Raw genomic sequence first — 20,852 nt, forward strand, 5'->3', positions numbered from 1 at the left:
GTATGGCTCAGTGAACTGAACACCAGTCTACAAAGTGAAAGGTCGATGGTTCGATTCCTGGTCGGGGTGCATGCCTGGGTTGTGGGCCAGGTCTCCCACACACACACCTTGGGGGCATGTGAGAGGCAGCTGATCATTGTATCTCTCACACATGGGGGTTTCTCTCCCTCTCTTTCTCCCTCTCAGCTCTCTAAAAATAAATAAATAAATACATAAATAAAATCTTTAAAAAATATATAAATTTAGGGAGCATACAAATCCCCAGGAAGAAGCTTTCCTGGTTCGTGTTGGGGAAGTCTGGCCACTGAGCTGCTGCTGCAGGTTGAGCAGGGAGGGCACCCTGGAGGCTGCTGCGTGTATCCATCCCAAGCAGTTGTCAGAGCAGGAGCCTCCCCCAAAGGCAGGATGTGGGGGCTGAGGCCAAGGTGACCTGCTCACCACTGTCTTTGCTCCTCTGCAGTTGAGCATTGACAGCTGCTCGGTAGGCTCCTTCTACTGCCCCAAGGCCAGCTTCACTGCCACCATCTATGATGCCATCGCCACAGAGAGCACACTCTTCATTCGGCAGAACCAACTCGTCTACTATTTTACAGGCACCTATATCACACTCCATGAGAGCAGCCATGGCAGCGGTGAGGGAGTTGTGGCCAGGTCATGTGCCTGGGGGTTTGTCACATCTTGCGCAAGGGGACTGCTTGTTGGAGCCCCAGGGGTCGCCTTAGTGAACCCATCTACTGTGGTACCTGGGGCTGGAATTGCTGTGGGTGGGGAAGGGCTGTTGGAGGAACTTTCTAAGGTCCTGAATCACGCTGCCCATCCTGGAGGGTCTTCCCCCATTGTCTCTGTGCTGAGGTGGGGCCTGCATCCAGCCCTTCCCAGGAACTGTAAACCAGCTGAGGGAGGAGGGAGGTGTGAGAGTGAAGGAAGGAGCAGAGACAGAGTGAACACATGAGCATGTACACACACTCAATCAGACACTGGAGTGTCAGAAAGACAGAGACAGGCTTACTGAGAGAGGCATACTAAGAGAGCAGTTTGGAGTAGAGGTGGGGAGAGGCATAGGGGTCAGGGAGAAAAACAGGGAGACAGAAAGAGAAAGGGGAGGGTGGAAAGAGAGAGAGAGAGAGATGGGCTGTTGGGAAAGGCAAAGCCATGATGGAGACTAATCAGAGAGGAAAAGGAAATACTTTTGATTCAGTTTCATCATTTAAGTTATACCAAAGCTCCCCTAGTTCTAGGTTTTTCGCCAAATGTGAATGAGAGATGTCATTTAGACATAGGGTCACTGGGATTTGTAGGGTCACAGAAACTTGTCACATATATTTCATTAGTTAATGCACGTTCTCAACAGTTCATTTTTCTCCCTTCTTACTTAGGGCACTTTGACAGTGGGAGAAACCAAATTCAAATAGGCTCAAGCCAAAATAAAAAGGGGGGATGGTTTTGGCTTAGATAGCTGAAAAACCCAGGAACATATTGGTTTCAGGCATAGTTGGATCTAGGGGCTCACTATAGCTGTTAGACCCCTCCTATGGTGACCATGGTGACTCCCAGTTCACCCAGCAACTGCAGATTTTTATATACTCAGGGGGCCCAGGAAAGAGCATCTCTTTGTTAATGGTTGCAAGCTGGGACTGTCTGATTTGCCCTGTTTGGTCACATGCCCAGTTCAGAACCAATCACTCCGGCCAGGGGAATGGAAGTGTGAGGTCAAGCCTAATCCGAACCTAATGAACAAAATGTGAGCCAGGAGGATTATTTCAAAGGCAACTGGGTCCCTGTGCCAAGTGTCCCTCAGTCAGCACACTGAGCAGCTGCTCCAGGGGAGGGAACAATAACAGGCTCACTAAAGCCAGGGAAAAGAGGATGGAAGCCCAGGTCCAAACGCCTGAGCCTGAAGCCCCATGTCGGCCCCACAGAGAGCTGGGTGCGTGTACTGCCCAATGAGTGCATCAAGAAGCTGTGCCCTGTGCATTTTCACAGCAATGCCTCCGAATACATCATAGCCCTCACCACTGGGAAGCATGAAGGTTACATCCACTTTGGGACCATCACTGGTAAGGGTGGGGCCTCTGGCAGCCCAAGAGACTCCTCCATGTCCTCTCACCTCCAAGAATTCTGGCCTTGGGCTCCCACCCTTCACCATGTGCCTTCAGAAGGGGTCTCACGCTGGGGGTTGGCGCTGTGATTAGGGATGGGTTTAGACATTTGTAGGGATAGCGCTTGGGGTGTGTTATGTATCTCATATGATGTGTTTGGTTTCAACGGGCAGAAGCCCAATTCAAAATTCATTTAGGCATAAAGAATTTGTGGACTTATAAATGAAAAGACAAGGTGCCAACCTCAGGCACTGCTGGATCCAGGGCCTCACAGGGTTTATCATCAGGACTGTCTATCTCTTGGTAAGATAGTATCACACAGTGATTATGGCACAGGTCTGGAGAGAGACTGCTCCAGCACACCCAACCCAAGTCACCTATAGTTTTAGACAGGTGACTTAACTTCTCTTTTGGACCTCATTTCCTCATCAGCAAAATGGGACTAATGATGCTACTAGTACCTGCTTCATTGTGTTGATATGAAGATTAAATAAGTTGTCATCTGTAAAAGTCTTAGAACAGTGCTAGGGACATGGTGAGTGCTAGAGAAGGGTTAATCATTATGAGCCCTGTGATTTAGCCTCATTTTCAGGTAGATACTCCTCCTTTGGGGTTTAGGATGGCTCCCAGGAGCTCGAGGGTTGTCACTCACCAGCTTGAATCATCCCAGGAGAATGAGAGCAGCCTCTTCCCCATTAGCACTAGAATGAATCCCAGGGTATACTCTGATTGGCCAATTCTAGATCATGTTCCTGGACCTGAGCCAATTATTGTGACCAGAAAGAGCAAGACATACTCTGATAGGCCAGGTGTGAGTGACTGAAAGGCCAGAGGGTGAGACCTGTCCCCTGGAATCCACAGGCCTAAGGAGGGCGATGGGGTGCCTATTGGGCTGGGAATGGGAAGGTCCTGATCATGGACCTGCCCTTCTCTGCAGATGGTCGTGTGTCCTTTGAGATGCTGCCCAGGAAGCAGTCCGTATGTGAAAGGATACAAGGTACCCATCTCCCAGATGGGTCTGTGGTGGGCAGGTGTGGGGATCTAGGGTATGGGAGAGCAGGGATGGGGGGAAAGGTCATGGGAAAGGACAGGCAGTGTCTTGGGGAGAGGTGGAGAGTTACAGGGATGGGATGGAGATGGCAGTCACAGAAAGGAGCAAAGTGATGGAGAGGGGCTGAGTCAGGGGCTGCCGTGGACCTTCCCCTTCCTGTCCAGTGGTCACCTGCTCCATAGCCTGGGCCGTATACATTGAGGGTGAATACAATCTACTGCTGCTGGTGGAGACTGAAGACAACGCTGCTGGAAAGCAGTTCCTGGTGGTCAGCTATGACCCGGGTAATTGGGGCACTACAAGTGGGGAGGGTGAGTGCACAGCAGACAGCGGGAAGGAAATGTTGCCGGGTAAGGGGTAGAGGTGGAGAACAGGCTCGGTAGGCTGGAGAAACTGAGAGGAAGTCAATGTGACTGGAAGGGAGGGGGGATTAAAGAGGTGAGGAGACGCCAGATCTGGAAAGGCTCTCAATCAGGAGATTTGGTTTTATTTTACCTGAACTGAGACTAGGGCTGCCACATGCAGTGGTATAGGCTGTGCACTGCACTCCCCAGCCAAGGAGCAGAGGAGGCAAGTCCTGTGCCCTAAAAGTACTGTATCGGAGGCAGTGCCTTTTTATAATTCACACAAAGAAACAATAAGAGACAAGAGGCCCAAATGGGAAGCCACTGGAGAGTTTCGTGGAGGGTTTGGGAAGCTGGTGCCTTGCCCAGTTTCAGGTGTTTGAGAGCTCAGGGCCTCAGGAGATTTTGCTGTATTCTCTTCACCTGTAGACCCTGATTACCTGAACGTTCTCTACACCATCCCGAAATTCATTCCTGATGGTAGGAGGGGAAGGCAGGGGTGGCCTCAAAGGTGGGTGTGGGCCAGGAGGTGACCAGGTAATCCCACTTAACTGCTGTGTCCTCTCTGCTTCTGCCTTGGCCAGCTCGAGGCCTGGAGTTCCTGATGATCCTAGGGACAGAGTCTTACACCAACTTCCTGATGGTGCCCAAGGGCATGTCCTACAACCCATTTAACAACCTGCTGTTCATCTGGGGCAACTTCCTCCTGCAGAGGTAGGGGGTTTGCTTCCCCAGCCCCATCAGGGTGGGGACCCTTTCTGAAGTCACCAAGTTTTCAGTTTGCTCAAGTCTAGAAGTTATGAGGACTGTGGTGGGGAAAACAGAGGCTGAGGTGGTGGGAGCTAGGATGGCAGAAACTATGGCAATTCCCATGTGAGGTCCCAACCTATGTGGGCAATAGACAGCATTGTCTGCGGAAGGTTGGGACACTTTTTTACCACTCGGGAAAGTAGGGGCCCCTGAGCCAAATCCATGGGCTGTTGGCAAAGTGCCAGGTTGGCAAGTGCTCCTATTGACAGATGGGCAGATCGCCCAGAGGGTTTGGAGTCTGGGGCAGAAAGAAGCTAGAATCACAGGCTGCCTTTGCATGCTCTCACAGGCTCGCAGAGAAGTGAAAAAACACTCTTGTGTCATGTTCAGCCCAGAGTTGGGGGAAGCAGATATCCTCCAGGGGCCTTGCCTGGGTGCTCCTAGCTTCCACCTCTACCCCTGCAGCTATGACAATGAGAACTTCATCTACCTGGCAGACTTCCCCAAGGAGCTGTCCATCAAGTACCTGGTCAACTCGTTCCACGGAGACATAGCTGTTGTCACAGAGACCGAGGAGGTGGGCTCCCCTGCCCCTCTCCCCACTTCGTCTCTGCCCACCCCAAACCCTAGAGGTCTCCCTTCTTCCCCTGTCAGGGTAAAGGGGCCAAGGAGAAGGAACACCTTTGGGGACTGTGGGAAGGGCAGCAAAAACTGTGTTTATAGCTGGGAACCCTGGAACTTAAAGAGGCCAAGTGTCTTTTCCAGAGTCCCTCGGCAGAGTGATGTGAAAGACCTGTGCTCGGTTTTATGCTCCGATTTCCAGAGGGGCCCTGCTTTCATTTCATCATACAGGTGTTCCTTTCATAAATAGGAAGCACTTCCTGGATGCCTGACCCAGTACTGGGGACACAGTGACAGGCCAGTTGGGAGGACAGATTCATTTCCAGAAAGTGGCAGTTGAGAGTAGTCAGTTGGCAGCAGGGAAATCAGCACCTGTGGATGTTCAGAGGAGGGGACTGACCCAGTCTGGGTGTTTGTGTGTCAGGAAGGGCCTCACAGAGGAGGCCACATAGAGAGGGGGCATAATGGAGGCTGGAGGAGACCCCCCAGGCTGAGGGCTCAGGAGGAGGTGAGGTTTAGAGTCAAATGTGCCGGGGTGAGCAGTGGACATCAGTGCAGAGATGGGAAGCTGAGGCCAAGCAGATAGTGAGACCCTGGAGGGTGCAAAGAGTGAGAAGAAAAAGAAGAAATCTCAGCTGTAGGCACCCCCAGCCATTAGGGGGTGTAAGTATTAAGAATGCTTAAGTTGCAAGTAATAGAAACTCAAACAGACTGAAACACTTAAGAAATTTATAATGGTGAGTGGGGGCTGGAGGCAGAGGTGGTGGGTTCTGGGAAGCAGACAGTTGGCACTGCAGAGAGAAGGGACGTGAGCTCCCAAGCCTCACTCCTCAAGGAATGGGGCCATCACACTCTGCAGGGGAGGAGAGGGGTCAAAGGTCCCCATGGCCCTCATACACACCAACTGTTGCCCCCCAGATCTGGTACCTCCTGGAGGGCAGCTATCGGGTGTACAAGCTGTTCCCGTCCCAGGGCTGGGAGGTGTACGTCAGCCTACAAGTGATGCAACAGTCCTCTCTCTATGCCCCCAAGGAGACCATGGTCACCCTCTTCTATGAAGACAGCAATTTGTATCAGGTGCCAGGCAAGGACTGTGCAGAGACTTGGGGGAGTGGCAGGGGGCTTACACCAGCTCACTTGGGCCTGCTTTCGCACTGCAGCTGGTGTACCTTGTAAACAACTATCAGGGCCAGCTCATCAAAAGGCTTGTTCCTGTGGAGCAACTCCTGATGTACCAGCAGCTCAGCAGCCGATACCTCTTGCCACGGCAGAGGTGAGAAGATACTGGATGGGCCACAGCAGTAGTCAGAGAACCCCAAGAACTCCCCACACAACTTTTCCATTCCGGAGGTGGTGGGAGGGAGATCAAGTCGTCCCCAATTGATGACCCCAGGGCCATAATGGGGGAGGTCATGGCCTATGGAAGCTCAGAAGAGGGGCTGAATCCAGTCTGGGGAGAGGGAGCATCAAGGAAGGCTTCAAGGAGGAAGATGTGCATGACCTGTGACCTGAAGGGTGAGGTAATAAGATAAAGAAGGGTGTTCCAGAGATGGGATGCCATTTGTGCAAAGGCCCTAAGAAGGGAAGGAAATTGGGTGTTTGGGAACAAGAGAAAGCATACTGGTAGTGGCAGGGAAGGCAAGGTCAGCCAATGGTCATAGGAAAGAATTTGCACTTCATCTTGAGGGTCTTGTGGAGCCACTATGGGATTAAGTGGAGGGACTATCTGGCCAGATTTTACTGTGTTAATAATAATTGTTCTGGTCACCTTCAGAGGAGTCCAGGGAGTCCAGGGAGTGGGAGTGGGGGAAGGACTGTTAGGAAGGCAGAGGTGGTGGGTTCTGTTAGGAAGGGGAAGGAGAGGCTAAGATGAGGTCCAAGACTGGCCTGAAGGACCCAGGGATGTCCACGGGAATGTGTCCTGGAGCACCAGGGGCACCAGGGCTGAGTAGGAAGGGCAGGGCTGGATTAGATTTGGGGAGACTCCCGGGGCACAGAACTGGGAAAAGTAAGCCGCCAACCCCTACTACCACCACCCAGGAGTCACCGGAAGCTCTCCTTCACCAACTTCTGCCCCTTCACGGTGATGTACCTGCGGGACCTGCCCAACCCACAGACCTATACGCGCCAGGAGCGCTACCGGGCGCAGCCGCCACGCGTCCTGGAGCCCTCGGGCTTCCATACCGAGAACTCACTCGCTGTGTATCAGGGTCTCGTCTACTACCTGCTCTGGTTGCACTCCAAGTACGACAAGGTGGGCGCCTGGTGTCAGGGGATGTCCCAGGCCCGGGCTTGTCTGGGATGGGACTGCGGAGGCACAGAAAGAAGGCAAGACCTGTGGGGCTGGAAGAATCACTGCAGAGGGGGAACACAGCGGAGCCGCCTCGAGACTGAAGCTAAGCAGGAACTGGGGTGGGGGCTTGAGCAGGGCTGTGGAAGATAGCTCTGCGGGTGTGGCCGTTGGGCTGGAAGCAGGACGGGCCAGGGTGTGATCTTTTGCTTTGGGTTAGGGGCTGGGACTGAGTCTGGGAAGGGGTTTGGGAATGTCGCCTACCTGTGGACGCGCCCCACCGCCACCCCTCACGGTGTCGACCGTGTCTGCAGCCTTACGCAGATCCGGTGCACGACTCCACCTGGCGCTGGTGGAAGGACAAGAAACAGGACCAGGTGCATGGATAGGGTTTCGAGTCCGGGAAAAGGAGACCCTGAACACCCCTGACCCCTCTCACCTCTCCTCTTTCGGGGTGCTGACTTTGCCCTGCCTCCCATGCTCCAGGACTACTACTACTACCTGGCGAGCAACTGGCAAAGTGTGGGTAAGGTGCACATTGACATGGCCAACTACGAAAAGATCTACGACCTCAAGGCTGAGCACCAGCTGCCGGAGCGCATCTTCCTAGATAAGGGCACCAGCTACCGCTTCTCCATCTTTTTGTCCGCCAGGGGCCACTCGTTCAAGTCGGAGCCCGAGCCTGGTCTGTGGGCAGGGCCTGAGTGGAGTCAGTGGAGGGGTGGGGGTGGGTGGGACCTGAGCACCATCGCTGAGGGGCGGGTCTGGCTCGAGACCCTAACCCCTCCAGTGCTTCCGGCAGGCAACATCTTCCAGCTGCAGAGCCAGGTGGACCTGGGCGTGGTGCTGGCCGACCCGGGCTGCACTGAAGTGGCGGTGAAGCAGAAGGTCCTTATTAATCGCAACTCAGTGCTTTTCTGGGTGAGGAGGTGCAGGGGCAGATCACCCGAGCAGTAGGCCTGTTAGAAGCTCGTGGTTTATTGCATCAGCCCTGGGTCCTCAGGTATGCCTGCTGACCCCTTCATTTTTGCCCCCACCCCCAGGTTACACTTAGTGATAAAAGCCTTTGCTTTGACCAGGGCATTAGTGGACATAATCTCATGAAGACTTCCATGCTGGTCAAGGTGCAGTCCAAACCTGGAGGGAAGGGAAACAAGATGAGGGAAAACCCTGGGTCTGTGGAACCCAACCTCATCACCTGCTCCTACCCACAGGTTGTGGGGTCAGCAGGGCACTGCTTCCAGAACACGAACCAGGAGCCCCGCATGCAAGTATTGGACCTTGGGGTACTGGGCACGGTGCTGGGAGGGAAAGGTTTGGGTGTAGTCTCTGTGTGCTCCCCCGGCAGCCCCACCCACTCACTCCCTTCTTTCATCCATTCCTGTTTTCAGAAAGGGCTGCCTTTACGGTGATATGGATTGCATCCAAGCTTGTATATTTCTTTTGATGCTTTTCTGCAGGGGGAAGTAAAGTATCTGTGACATGAGCTTCCTTTTCCAATGGGCATAAAATCACCATGTGGGTCAGCTTGGCACTTTTCCCATACGTTGCTCTTCCTTTGCCTACTCACATGGGCTTTATTCACTCCTGTGTGTCCTTCACTTGCTTGCACATGTCCCCTTTGCACAGAGGCAGACACTGAGGCTCGGAGAGGTGCAGACATCTTCTCAGAGTAACACAAGGAGCTGATAAGTGGTAGAGGAGGGACCTGACCCAGAGGTCTTACCCATTTCCCTACCCACTAATCAGCAGCCAGACCCGGATGCTCCTCCCTCCTGGCTCTGTATGACCCAGGGTGGTAAAAATGGGGGTTGTAACAGCCCCAACACCTTGGATTACATGAGATAATCTGGGTCCAGTGCAGGGGAGAGTGACTCACCTCAGTCTCCTTAAGTGTTTTTTGCTGTGCTTAGTAATATGCATTATTTTCCTCTTCATCATAACCCCGGAAGGTCAAAGTTAACATCCCCATATTTGGCCTGGCAGATTCCTAGAAGGAATCTATAACACACTTACAGCAAAAGGTCAAAAACAACCTAAATGTTCATGAATAGGGGCGTGGTTAAATAAATTATGGTGCATCCATGCAATGGAAAACTATGTGACTAGAAAGAAAGAAAGTTCTCCATATACTGATGTGGAATGATCTCCAAAGTGTATTTTATTAGTAAGAGAAAAAAGCAGGGTACACAACACTGTATCCAAAACGTTAGCATGAAAAAAATTCATTGAGAGCATATATTCATGTTTGCTTTTATTTGCATGAAGAAACTTTCAGAAAATGGACAAAAATTAGGGTGGCTCCTTACTCTGGGGATGAAGGAGAGGCAGGACAGTTGGAGGATGGGAATGGAAGTGAAAGTTTTCATTGTGTGTGTGTATGTGTGTGTGTGCAAGCATATATCTCCATATACACATATGTGACCGTGTTATCCACCTAAAAATTAAGTTTTAAAAAAGCCAATGATTTTTAAAAAGACAGGAAAGCAGAGGTGTTGAAGGTAGTCTGAGCTTCTCTTTCTTTGCTTTCTCAGGCTGGGTCCTGCCAGGTTTCTAGTCCTTCTCTCTCCCCACCCCCACATTATGAGATCAGGAGGCATGTGTGTTTGGAAGGCCTAGAACTTCTCTCTGGCTCCCCATCCTGGAAAAAGTGGAAACTGGAATTAATTGATAAACAGTGGGTTCTCTATTTGTAAATATCTTAGATGAAGGAAGGAAGAAATGAATTTACATGTAATAGATGCTCAAAGTTGGTTAAGTGAATAAAGGCTTGGAGTGTCTCTTAACAGGCCAGCTCCAAAGGTGCACCTCCATGGGGGATGAGACTGGGGCCAGGATCAGGAACAGGTTTCATTCCCTGTGCCCGAGGCTTTTTCATTCATTCAACCAATATTTATTGAGTACCTACGACATACCAGCATTGTTTTAGGTGCTGGAGTTATAGTAGTGAACAAACCAGACGATTTCTGTCCTTGTGAAACTGATGTTCCAGTGGGTGGAGTGTATTCATTCCTAGGGCTACAGTAATCCCCACAGATTGAGAGGTTGACTCTCTCCCAATTGTGGAGACCAGAAGTCTAAAATCAGGGCTGGTCCCTCTGCAGGTTCTCAGGGAGAATTTGTCACAGGCCTCTCTCCTGGATTCTGGTGGTTGTTGACAATCCTTGAAATTCCTTGGCTTGTAGATGCATCACTTCAGTCTCTGTGTTCATCTTCACAAGGCCTCCTCCCTGTGTATCTCTGTCCAAATTTCCCTCTTCTTATAAAAACACCAGTCATTGGATTAGGGTCCAGCCTAATCCAGTATGACCTCATCTTAATTTGATTACACCTATAAAGACCCTATTCCAAATTAGGTCACATTGACAGGTGACAGGTGATTAGAACTTCAACATATCTTTGGGATACATAATTCAACCCACAACAGTCAGACAATAAGCAAGATAAATAAAAGATATTGTGTGTTAAGAGGTGATGGGTGCCCTGGCTGGTGTGGCTCAGTGGATTGAGTGCCAGCCTGTGAACCAAAGGGTCACCAGTTCAATTCCTGGTCAAGGCACATGCCTGCATTGCAGGCCAGGTCTCCAGTTGGGGGCGCACAAGAGGTGACCACACATTAATGTTTCTCTCCCTCCCTTCCCCTCTCTATAAAAATAAATTTTAAAATAAGAGGTGACAAGTGCTGGGTGGGGGGGGGAATGCAGGCAAGGGGCATGGGGTAGGTAAGCATTTGCCATTGGATGGCTCAGGGAAGGCCTGGCTGGGGAGGAAACATTTGAGCAAAGACTTGAGGGAAGGGAAGAAGTGAGCCATGTGGGTATATGCTCGAAAGACATTCTATTGAGAGGGACTAGAGGGTAGAAAGGGCTGGAAGCTGGAGTATGTTTCATGGAAGGCCAGGTGTGGCTGGATCAGGGTGAGTAAGGAGGAACATGGTGAGAAATGAGGTTAAAGTGGTGATGGGGCAGATCACCTGAGACCTAATGGGCCATGGTGAGCAAGATTGTACTGGGGGAGTGCTCTGAGCTGAGGAGAGACTGATGTTCACAGGGTACCTCTGGCTGTATGTGGGAGACATATGGACAGTGTTTGGCATGGAGGTGGGGGGTGGGTAGACTGGGGAGGAAACAAGATTAGGCAGGCAAGAGTGGGGCAAAGGAGTTGAGGGGTGGGGAACAAAAGGGCTCTATTTTGAAGTCTAGAAACACAGGCTACCCAAGTGGACTGGATATGGGGGTGAAAGAGGTTTCCAGGATGAGGTGAAGGCTTTTAGCCTGAACATAGAGGGATGAGATGCCATTAGTTGAGATGGGTTGTAGATAGATTGAATTGGGAGACGCGCATTAGACTCCCAGTGGGTGGGTGGCTGATAGGTGCAATCTTTGGCCCAGGTCTAGCATGAGAAGTGCTTAATCTATGGCTACCAACTCCTCCCCACAGTTGCCCTAAAGCCCAGACCACAGTTTCTGGATGACCATGTCCCTTTGACAAATGGGCTAGAGGGTTGTTCATTCTGAAGACAATGTCAAGGGATCCCTGACCCCTGACCCCTATCCTCCATTCAGGCTGCACTTCCCTCTTATATCCCATGCTCCGCCATATCAACTGAAAATTCAGGCCCAACTGCAGCCCTGTAAAGTCTGACCAGGAGTTGGCTGTTCCATAAATGTAGGTATTGTTGGTTTTGCGAGTCTTTTTCTGGAGACAGCTGGAAGGTACCTGGGCCAGTCTGGGTCCCAGCTCTACCACTTAACAGCTATCAGGCTTTGGATAATAAGTTGTTTGACCTCTCTGTGCCATCTCTAAAATGGAAATATTAATAGTCTCTAACATGCAAAGCTGTTTGGAGAGTCAAATGAATTTGAATATGCCAAGCACTTAAAACACCAGTGCCTTGCACACAGTGAAAGCTGTGTAAGTAATTGCAGTTATTAGAGTATTGTTTTAAGGAAAATTATGATCAGATTGCACCTGGTGAGGGTGAGCCTGGCAGGTAGTGATAGTGTCTGTGGGAGGGGGTGTGTACTCCCCTTCCCACTTCCCAGGTGGAGTTTTTCTCCTCCCACTCAGGGTAACCTGATGGTGCCAGTGCTTATCGGCTGCCCACCGGGCAAGCGCCTGGCCTTCGACATCACCTACACACTGGAGTACAACCGGTTGCAGAACAAACACTACTTTGACTGCGTTCATGTGGACCCTGAGATGCCCTGCTTCCTCTTCCGTGACAGTGCGTGTCCAGTCCCCTCCTTTGCATTGTTCACTGTCCTCTGCCCCACCACTTTGCTCTCCCTGCCTGTAACCTCCCACCCACTCTCTGCGCTTCCCCTTGGTCCCCCCTCTCTCTTTTCTCCCTTCTCCATCCTCCACTTCTCAGCCCAGGCTAATTTCTTCTCCTGGCCTCAACCCCTTCCCTCCCCGCAGTCTTCTACCCCTTCTTCTTGATCCAAGATTTGGTGACGGGAGACTCTGGCAGTTTTCAGGGCAGGTAAAGGCATGGCTAAGCCAACAGCTGGTGGGAGGGGGTAGGAGGGTAGGAAGGGTTGATGTAACACAGGACTCAGGACACTGAGACCAGTCGGTGCACACCTCTGCTCCCGGCAGCTATGTTCTGAAGGTGGTGGGCGGTGGACGCACCCTGGACACCATCAAGGAATACAGCGAGGAAGAGATTTACCGCTTCAACAGCCCCTTAGACAAGTAATCCCTGTGGGACCCGGCTGTAGTTGGGCCTTCCTTCCCCTACAGACCCCTCTGGCTTCCCAGCCACAGACCTCCCACTCACTGCAAGCCCCATCTACCTCAGTGTCTCAGGCCTCACCCACAGCAAGGCTCCCACAGTCCCACAAACTCTTGCCCCTGCTCATCAAAGACTCCAGTCCTGACCCCCCACTGCTCACACTGCTGGCCACCTTCTGAGTCAGTCCATAGCAAAGGTCCTGCCCCCACTGAGGTTACAGGTCCTCTACTGAGTTTACAGTGGTCCTCCACAGGACTGACAGCCTTATCTGGACCACCAAGAACACAACGATCACCAGGGACTCAGGCTTCAGCATCATGTCCCACCAGAGCTTGGGCATCGAGTGAGTGCACATCCTGGCTGTGAGCCTCTTTATCCCCCACCTGCCTACAATCTGTCTGTTGGGCCTGTCCATCCTTCTGCTTCTGTGGGACCACTTGATCCCTAAGCCTCGCAGACTGCCTTTGTGCTTCTCAAATGGGGCTGACCTTCACATACTCTGGACCCACTGTCTGCAGTGCTGGTCCCTCTTACTTTTTCTTCAAGCCTTAGTTCAGATGCCTCTTTATCTAAGAGGATTTTTCTGACTGTTCTAGTTGGGACAGTTGGCTCCTATCTTCCTGTACTACCCCATCCCAGCCTTGACCTCTCTCCCTATGCCCCTGTCCCAGCCCTGACCCCTTTGGGCTGTTACTGCCTCCTATGGGGTCTGTCTCCCTTATAGATCCAGATTCTAAATAAACTCAACATAGTATTTGTGGAATGAGACAAGCAACAAATTAATGAATTCATGGTAGGCATTACTGACATTTGAATGAAGGTCTTGATGAATAAAAACAATGGAGGAACAAACTAGTACATAGGGGCTCAATTACTATTTTTGATTCACTGAAAGGAAGAAAATGATGAAAGTGAGCAAATGAACAAAGTAACCAACTTGACCTAGGCAGCATTCAAATTATGTTTGTTGAATAAATGCATAAAGGAAACAGTAAATGAATGAAGATGTGACTTTGTACTAGTAGGTGCTCAAGATGTGTTTGTGGGATAAAAGAATGAAGGCAGCAAGGAATAAGTGGGGAGTTGACACATAACAGGTATAAAATCCATAGTCTAAATGAATGCATAGTAACGGAGAAATTGGCAGATGAGCATGAAAAGGTAGGAGGAAATGAATGAGTAAACAAATGGCCTATCACTTGCTAGACATTCAGTCAGCCTTATTGGACGAAAGAATGAAGGTATGAATCAGGAATGAAGATGTATAAGATTGCACCTAGTTGGTGCTCACCCAGTTTTGGGGGTGGAAGGAGAAATGAGGGGTTGGCATGTGGTAGGCATGATTTGCTGCACAAGTGCCTGAACATGCGCCCCTAGGTGGCTGTGTCTGGAGAACTCCCCATGCCATGACACCATTCCCCAGAGCATCTTCGCCCCTGAATTCTTCTTCAAGGTATTGGTAAGCAATAGGTAAGCCAAGCATGTGGCCCGGGTGTGGTCAGGAGCTTCCTGTGGGGTGCCCGACTCCTCTCCAATCCTGAACTCCATTCCCCCACCAGAGGTGTGGACAAGAGCACATACTGTGACTACCAGCTCATCTTCCTGCTGCATATCCATGGGCTTCCACTCAGTGCCAAGCGGGCCTTCTCCATCCTCATGGTGAGTGGCTGCTCAGGAGCTGCCCTGTGGGGTGGAGGGGCTACGCCAGGCTGCCCAATCCACACCTGTTGTGTGGTGCTTGCAGGTGTCAACCAGCACATTTCTCAGCCTGGTGACCCTCTACATCATCATCTGCCTCTTGCTGCCCCTTATGATGAAGATGTGCAACATCCTCCGCTGGAAGATCAACAACATCATCACCTCAGAATCCTACTACTCTTACAGCTCCTCTTCCAGAAGACTTAGCAGCTCATCTGAGGCCAAATCTAGTGATTCCAAGGTCAGCTCCAAGGTGGCAGAAGAAAACAAGGCTGAATCTGATGAAACCATGAAGAAGTCACTGACCTGAATCTCTTACCTGTCCTATCCACCCTCATTCCTTATTTCCTGGGCCAACTTGGAAATGCAACCTGTCATTCAGCCCAAGCCTTCCTTTCTGTCTTGCTTAAATTTTCATTTCTTCTTCAGACCACATGGCCACATAGGTCATTAAAATACCAAAATCCTTCTGTGCCAATAGGTAAATAGCAGCTTCTCCATGTGCCTGCCAACTCAGCTTCTCCCCAGGGTGCTCCAACCTCCTTCCAGTCCAGCAGGGTCCTCCATGACCCAGGCCCATTGGTATGAACTGAAGTCTGTTCTGATTGTTCAGTGCCCAGATTTAGTATCAGTCGTTAAATATTTTTGGATGTCAACACCTACATGGTGTTGAACTTAAGGAGGGGATTCTAGGGAGGTTAGGATCTTCATTTTAGTTTCAAGTAGCAAAAACTTCAAATAATCCAAATAGGAATGATAATATATGGGTTTTCTCAAGATAAACTTTAGGTACAGTTAGATCCAAAAGCTTCAATATCCACAGGATTCTCACTCCATTTCTCAGTAACTTTCTCTGCTCGGCCCTCCTCTGTGGTCTCTGACCTGAGGCCAGCCCTCCTCACAGCCTGAGGCCACACATTCACATGTCTTATGGTCCAAAGGAAGAAAAGCCTGGAATCCAACATTCCCAGGCTGTCAGTCCCGTCAGTCACTCTTATTGGATGGGGTTGGGTCATAAGCTCACTACTTTACCATTCACGCTGCCAGAGGGATTTGACCTTGAATGGTTTAAGCCAATCAGAGCCCACCCCTGGATCTAAGGGAGTCAGTGTTATCCTAATCTCATGCTTGTGTGTGTGTGTACACGGGCAGTTCTTATAAAGACAATGTGCTATCAAAAAGGGGAAAAGAAAGCTGAAAGGCAAAAAGCAAATGCACTTTTGTACTCCACTCCCTTTCCAACCAGTAGACTCAACTCCAGCCCTTCCCCTGAAGATCACAAGTAAAGTGACTCTGAAAGTCCTCTGACCAGCCCCCTCCACTCCTCCATTCTAGGAGTAGATGTCCAGGGGACATACACTCTGAAGGGACACTAGGGAAGACAGCCAGACCAGCTTGTCCACGATGAGACAGCTCTAGAGCGGGCAAGGCCACTGAGGTCATGTCATTGAGCTTGAGAATTCTCAGAGGGGCACTCAGAACTGAGAAGCTGAAGAATGTGGTCAGATATTGCAAAGATGTCCCTGGTTGCCCTGTGGAGAATGGCTTGGAACTGAAGGCAGAGATCCTTGGGAGGCAATAGGCCAGGAACCTGAGCAGAAGAGGATGGTGCTGGACCAAAGCCTGGTTGACTAAGGAGAGAAGGCAGGTGGGAGAGATGCTCAGGAGGCCTAGGTAACATACTGTGGGGATGGTGGGCCATGTAAGGAATGGGAGCAAAGAAGAATTTAGGGAAAGGCCCAGGACTTTGCCCTGGGTCCTTGGGGACAAAGAAGCTGTCCCTGAGATGAGTACCAGGGAGAAGGAGCAGGTTTGGAAGAGACACTGAGGCCAGCTGGGATCATGGTGGGTGCAGGAGGTCTGAGAGACTTCTAGAGGCTATCCAGAAGGCTGCAGGAACCTCATATCTAGGACTCAGGAGGAAATCAAGGATGGTCAAGCAGTATGGAACAGGCTCATCTATCAAAATTAATTGCATCGATGCCATTATAGAGCATGTGATGAAATAATATTCTGTTTTGTTCTGTCCTAATTTGATTAGGCTGCATAACAGAATACCATAGATTTGGTGGCTTACAAACAACAGAAAGTTATTTCTCATAGTTTCAGAAGCTGGGAAGTCCAAGATCAAGATGCTGACAGATTTTGTGTCTAGTGAGAACCTGCATCCCAGTTCACAGATGGCTGTCATTTTGCTGTGTCCTCACATGGTAGAAGGGGTGAGGGAGGTCTTTGGGGTCTCTTTTGTAAGGGCATTAATCTCAGCTATGAAGGCTCCACACTCCTGACCTAATCACCTCCCAAAGGCCTGATACCATTATATTGGGGGTTAGGTTTAAACATGAATTGGGGGGGGGGGACACAAACATTCAATCCATAGCAGATTTCTTTAAAAAAAATTTTATTATTTACTTTTACAGAGAGGGGAAGGGAAGGTGAAAGAGAGGGAGAGAAACATCGATGTGTGAGAGATACATCGATTGGTTGCTTCCCATGCACCTCCAACCAGGGTCCTGGCCAGGATTCCAACTGGTGACCCATCAGCTCACAAGCTGGCACTAAATCCACCGAGTCACACCAGCCAGGGCTCTTTTCTTGAATTACTGAGAAATCTTCATGACTTTCTATCAGAAAAATTGTATCATGATCCCCATTTCACAGATGAAGAAACAGGCTTAGGTGTGCAAACATGCATGATTATACAAAAAGGCACCTGAAAAGACTTTTTCTAAAATTCAACATCCATTCCTTATATAACTTCTAAGTCAAGTAAAAACATAAGGAAACTGTTTGAACATGATTATCAAATTACATGATTACCAAAGAAAGATGGCATATGACATATGGTAATTAAATGCCAAAACCATTTTTTATTAAAATTGGGAACAAAACAGAAATAACTCACCACTGTTTCCAACATTGTGTTTGGAGGATTGAGCTAATGCAGTAAAACAAGAAAAAGAATAAGTCTACACACTGGAAAAGGTAAAAATTATATGCAGAAAAATATTTATACCTAGAACATTCAAGTGACTCTTGTGAGAAAAGAAACCCAAATGAATTAAGGCAATTTGAAGCATTTTTATATATAGGACAACTGTACAAAATCAATAGCTTCTCTTGGTGCTAGAACAAAAAGTTCAAAATAAAAACATAAAATTCGTCTGGGAGGTTAGGGGTGCAGGAATTGAGCAAAAAATAAAAAGGATTCATGGACATAGACAACAATGTGGTGATTGCTGGAGGAGGGGGTATAAGGGAACTAAATGGTAAAGAAAAAATACAATAAAGATTAAATTACAAAATGAGATTTGACTGGAGAATAACAGGACTTAAATGAAGAAAAGTATACAGTCCTGCTGAAAGATGGTAAAGCTTAACATAAACAAGTGGTTGAGAAGATACAGGTCCCTAGTGTACATTATATGAATGTTTCTAAAAATAACAGTATATATGAGTCTTTTCTCAATAAAGAGGGAAATTTTGGAACCATTTATGGCTCTCAGCCACTTCTATGCAGTATCAAAGAGTAATCAGCTCTAAATGACAGGAAAACCTAACAAAACCTGATAATAGCAACCAGAGCTGGCAACACTTATGTGTGCAAGGTCTTTTGGCTAAGATGTTCCCACAAAAGTAGAGAAATTATTTTTTTCTAAAATATATTTTATTGGTTATGCTGTTAGAGTTGTCCCGCTTTTACCCCCTTTGCCCCCTCCACTTAGTACCCCCCCTTCCCTCCAGCAATCCTCCCCTTAGTTCATGTCCATGAGTTGTGCATATAAGTTCTTTAGTTTCTCCATTTCCTATACTATTCTTAACATCCCTCTGTCTATTTTGTACCTATCAATTATGCTTCATAATCCCCGCACCTTTTCTCCATTTCTCCTCCTCCCCCTTCCCAGCTGATAACCCCCAAATGATCTCCATATGTATGATTCTGTTCCTATTCTGGTTGTTTGCTTAGTTTGTTTTTGTGTTTTAGATAGTTGTGATTTTGTTGTCATTTTACTGTTCATAGTTTTGATCTTCTTTTTCTTAAATAAATGCCTTTAATATTTCATATAATAAGGACTTAGTGATGATGAACTCCTTTAGCCTTACCTTCTCTGGGAAGCCCTTTATCTGTCCTTCCATTCTAAATGATAGCTTTGCTGGATAGAGTAATCTTGGTTGTAAATCCTTGCTTTTCATCACTTGGAATACTTCTTGCCAGTCCCTTGTTGCTTGCAAAGTTTCTTTTGAGAAATCAGTGATAGTCTTATGGTAATTCCTTTGTAGGCAACTCCCTGCTTTTCTCTTGCTGCTTTTAAAATCCTCTCTTTATCTTTAGCCTTTGGCATTTTAATTATGATGTGTCTTGGCATGATTTTCTTTGGGTCCAACTTGTTTGGGACTCAGTGCTTCCTGGTCTTGTATGTCTATTTCCTTTGCCAAATTAGGTAAGTTTTCTTTCATTATTTTTTCAAATAAGTTTTCAATTTCTTGCTCTTCCTCTTCTTCTGGCATCCCTATGATTTGGATGTTGGATTTTTTGGAGATGTCCCAGACTCTTCTTATACTCTCCTCATTTAAAAAAAATTCTTGTTTCTTCACTCTGTTCTAGTTGAAAATGTATTTCTTCCTTATGTTCCAAATCATTGATTTGAATCCTGGCTTCCTTCTCTTCACTGTTGGTTTCCTATGAATTTTTCTTTATTTCACTTAGTGTGGCCTTCATTTCTTCCCCTATGCTTTGGCTGTACTCAATCATTTCTCTGAGCACCCTGATCACCAATGTTTTAAACTCTGCATCTGATAGGTTGGCTATCCCCATTTTGTTTAGTTCTTTTTCTGGGGTTTTGATCTGTTCTTTCATTCGGGCCATATTTCTTTGTCTCCTTGTTTTGGGAGCCTCCCTGTGTTTGTTTCTTTGTACTAGGTAGGGCTGCTTTGACTCCGTGTCTTGGTAGTGTGGCCTAATATAGTAGGTGTCCTGTAAGGTACAGTGGTGCAGCCTCCCCTATCATTCAAGCTGGGTACTTGAGTGCATCCTTCATGTGCCCTGAATACATCCTCCTCTTGTAGTTGAGCCTTGGTTGCTGTTGAGAGATCAATGGGAGGGATTTACCCAGGCCAGTCAGCTGCAAGACTGGCTGTGACTACTGACCACTACCCTCCACCCTCCAGGGAAGATCCAGCTGTGCAGAGGCAGGGTGGCCGTGGTCCAATGTAGTCTTTAGCTGGGTGCACTGGCCCTGGGGTTTCCTAGGTGTTGCAGGCCAAGGTCAGCCCCAACCTGTGTTTTACCTGGGGCACTCTGCCTGAGCTATAAAGCAATCTGAGATGGCTGCTACTTGTGCTGAGCTTGGAGACTCCCAGTCAAAGCCAAGCTGTTGTATCTAAGTTGGCTACTGCTAGTGCCAGGCCTGGGCTATTGCTTGTTTTATAGGATGTAGGAGGTTGTGAAGCATGAGCCAAGACCAGCCATTCATATGGAAATGCAGCTTGGGTGGGCCTATATGTTGGATGGGGCAGTCTCCAGGGATTTCCAAGACTGGTCAAACAGTGATAGAGCCTCAGATACAGCATCAGCCTGCCAGTTCTGTGGCTCTGTGTGTGTGGCGGGGTGCTCAGAAAAGTGACAATGGTCTCTGCCTACCTTTCTGTCTGGGAGAAAGCTGTCCCCCAGCTCCTGCCTTGATGACAGGGGCTTCAGTTCCTCTCTGTATGCCACTGGTGCCTTTCAAGCTGCTACCCCAGTGCTGAGCTCAGAGGGAGTGAGTCTGAGTAAGTCCGTGTGTGGGTTCTTTAAGAGGAGCTACTTGGGACTTCAGAAGTTTCTTCCACTGACTCAATCCCCACTGTTTTTTTGCAGACATAAGTTATGAGGAAGTATCTTCCTGGCACTGGAACCCTGGGCTGAGAGGCCTGATGCAGGACTGGGACTCCTCGCTCCTGAGATACCCCTCCCAAATCTTTATCCACCATACATGGATATGGCGCCAGCCTTTTCCATGTCTCTGCCCCTCGTACCAGTCTGAATGGATGTGGCTTCTTTAATTCTGTAGTTGTCAGATTTCCATTCAACTTGATTTCTTACAGTTCTGAGTGATGGTGGTTCTATATTTTAATTGTAATTTTGATGTGGTTGTGCAAGGAGGTGAGCCATCTTGACTGGAAGTCGCGGCCAGTTTTTTAACTTTATTTTATTTTAAAATATTTCATTTATTTACTTTTAGAGAGAGGGGAAGGGACGGAGAAAGAGAGAGAGAGAAACATC

General features: G+C 48.7%; 1 protein-coding gene across 1 annotated transcript in view; it reads left to right on the plus strand.

Annotated features, from left to right (window-relative positions):
* Positions 1–15,054, plus strand: part of CATSPERG (catsper channel auxiliary subunit gamma) — a 30,436-nt gene extending 15,382 nt beyond the window's left edge. Inside the window, exons 7-28 of the mRNA XM_090260107.1 lie at positions 461–632; positions 1,920–2,057; positions 3,037–3,096; positions 3,315–3,434; positions 3,924–3,974; positions 4,079–4,208; positions 4,710–4,821; positions 5,784–5,942; positions 6,026–6,138; positions 6,906–7,119; positions 7,470–7,532; positions 7,642–7,840; positions 7,958–8,076; positions 8,199–8,279; positions 8,370–8,426; positions 12,226–12,382; positions 12,577–12,640; positions 12,757–12,852; positions 13,146–13,235; positions 14,270–14,362; positions 14,452–14,551; positions 14,637–15,054. Of these exons, the coding sequence (XP_090116233.1) occupies positions 461–632; positions 1,920–2,057; positions 3,037–3,096; positions 3,315–3,434; positions 3,924–3,974; positions 4,079–4,208; positions 4,710–4,821; positions 5,784–5,942; positions 6,026–6,138; positions 6,906–7,119; positions 7,470–7,532; positions 7,642–7,840; positions 7,958–8,076; positions 8,199–8,279; positions 8,370–8,426; positions 12,226–12,382; positions 12,577–12,640; positions 12,757–12,852; positions 13,146–13,235; positions 14,270–14,362; positions 14,452–14,551; positions 14,637–14,900 (2,652 nt within the window). The 3' untranslated portion in view covers positions 14,901–15,054. The remainder of the gene's footprint in view (positions 1–460; positions 633–1,919; positions 2,058–3,036; positions 3,097–3,314; positions 3,435–3,923; positions 3,975–4,078; positions 4,209–4,709; positions 4,822–5,783; positions 5,943–6,025; positions 6,139–6,905; positions 7,120–7,469; positions 7,533–7,641; positions 7,841–7,957; positions 8,077–8,198; positions 8,280–8,369; positions 8,427–12,225; positions 12,383–12,576; positions 12,641–12,756; positions 12,853–13,145; positions 13,236–14,269; positions 14,363–14,451; positions 14,552–14,636) is intronic.
* Positions 15,055–20,852: the final 5,798 nt, after the last annotated feature.

The sequence above is a fragment of the Furipterus horrens genome, unplaced genomic scaffold, assembly GCF_987537825.1.
Source record: "Furipterus horrens unplaced genomic scaffold, mFurHor1.1.pri manual_scaffold_13, whole genome shotgun sequence".
NCBI classification, from domain to species: Eukaryota; Metazoa; Chordata; class Mammalia; order Chiroptera; family Furipteridae; genus Furipterus; species Furipterus horrens.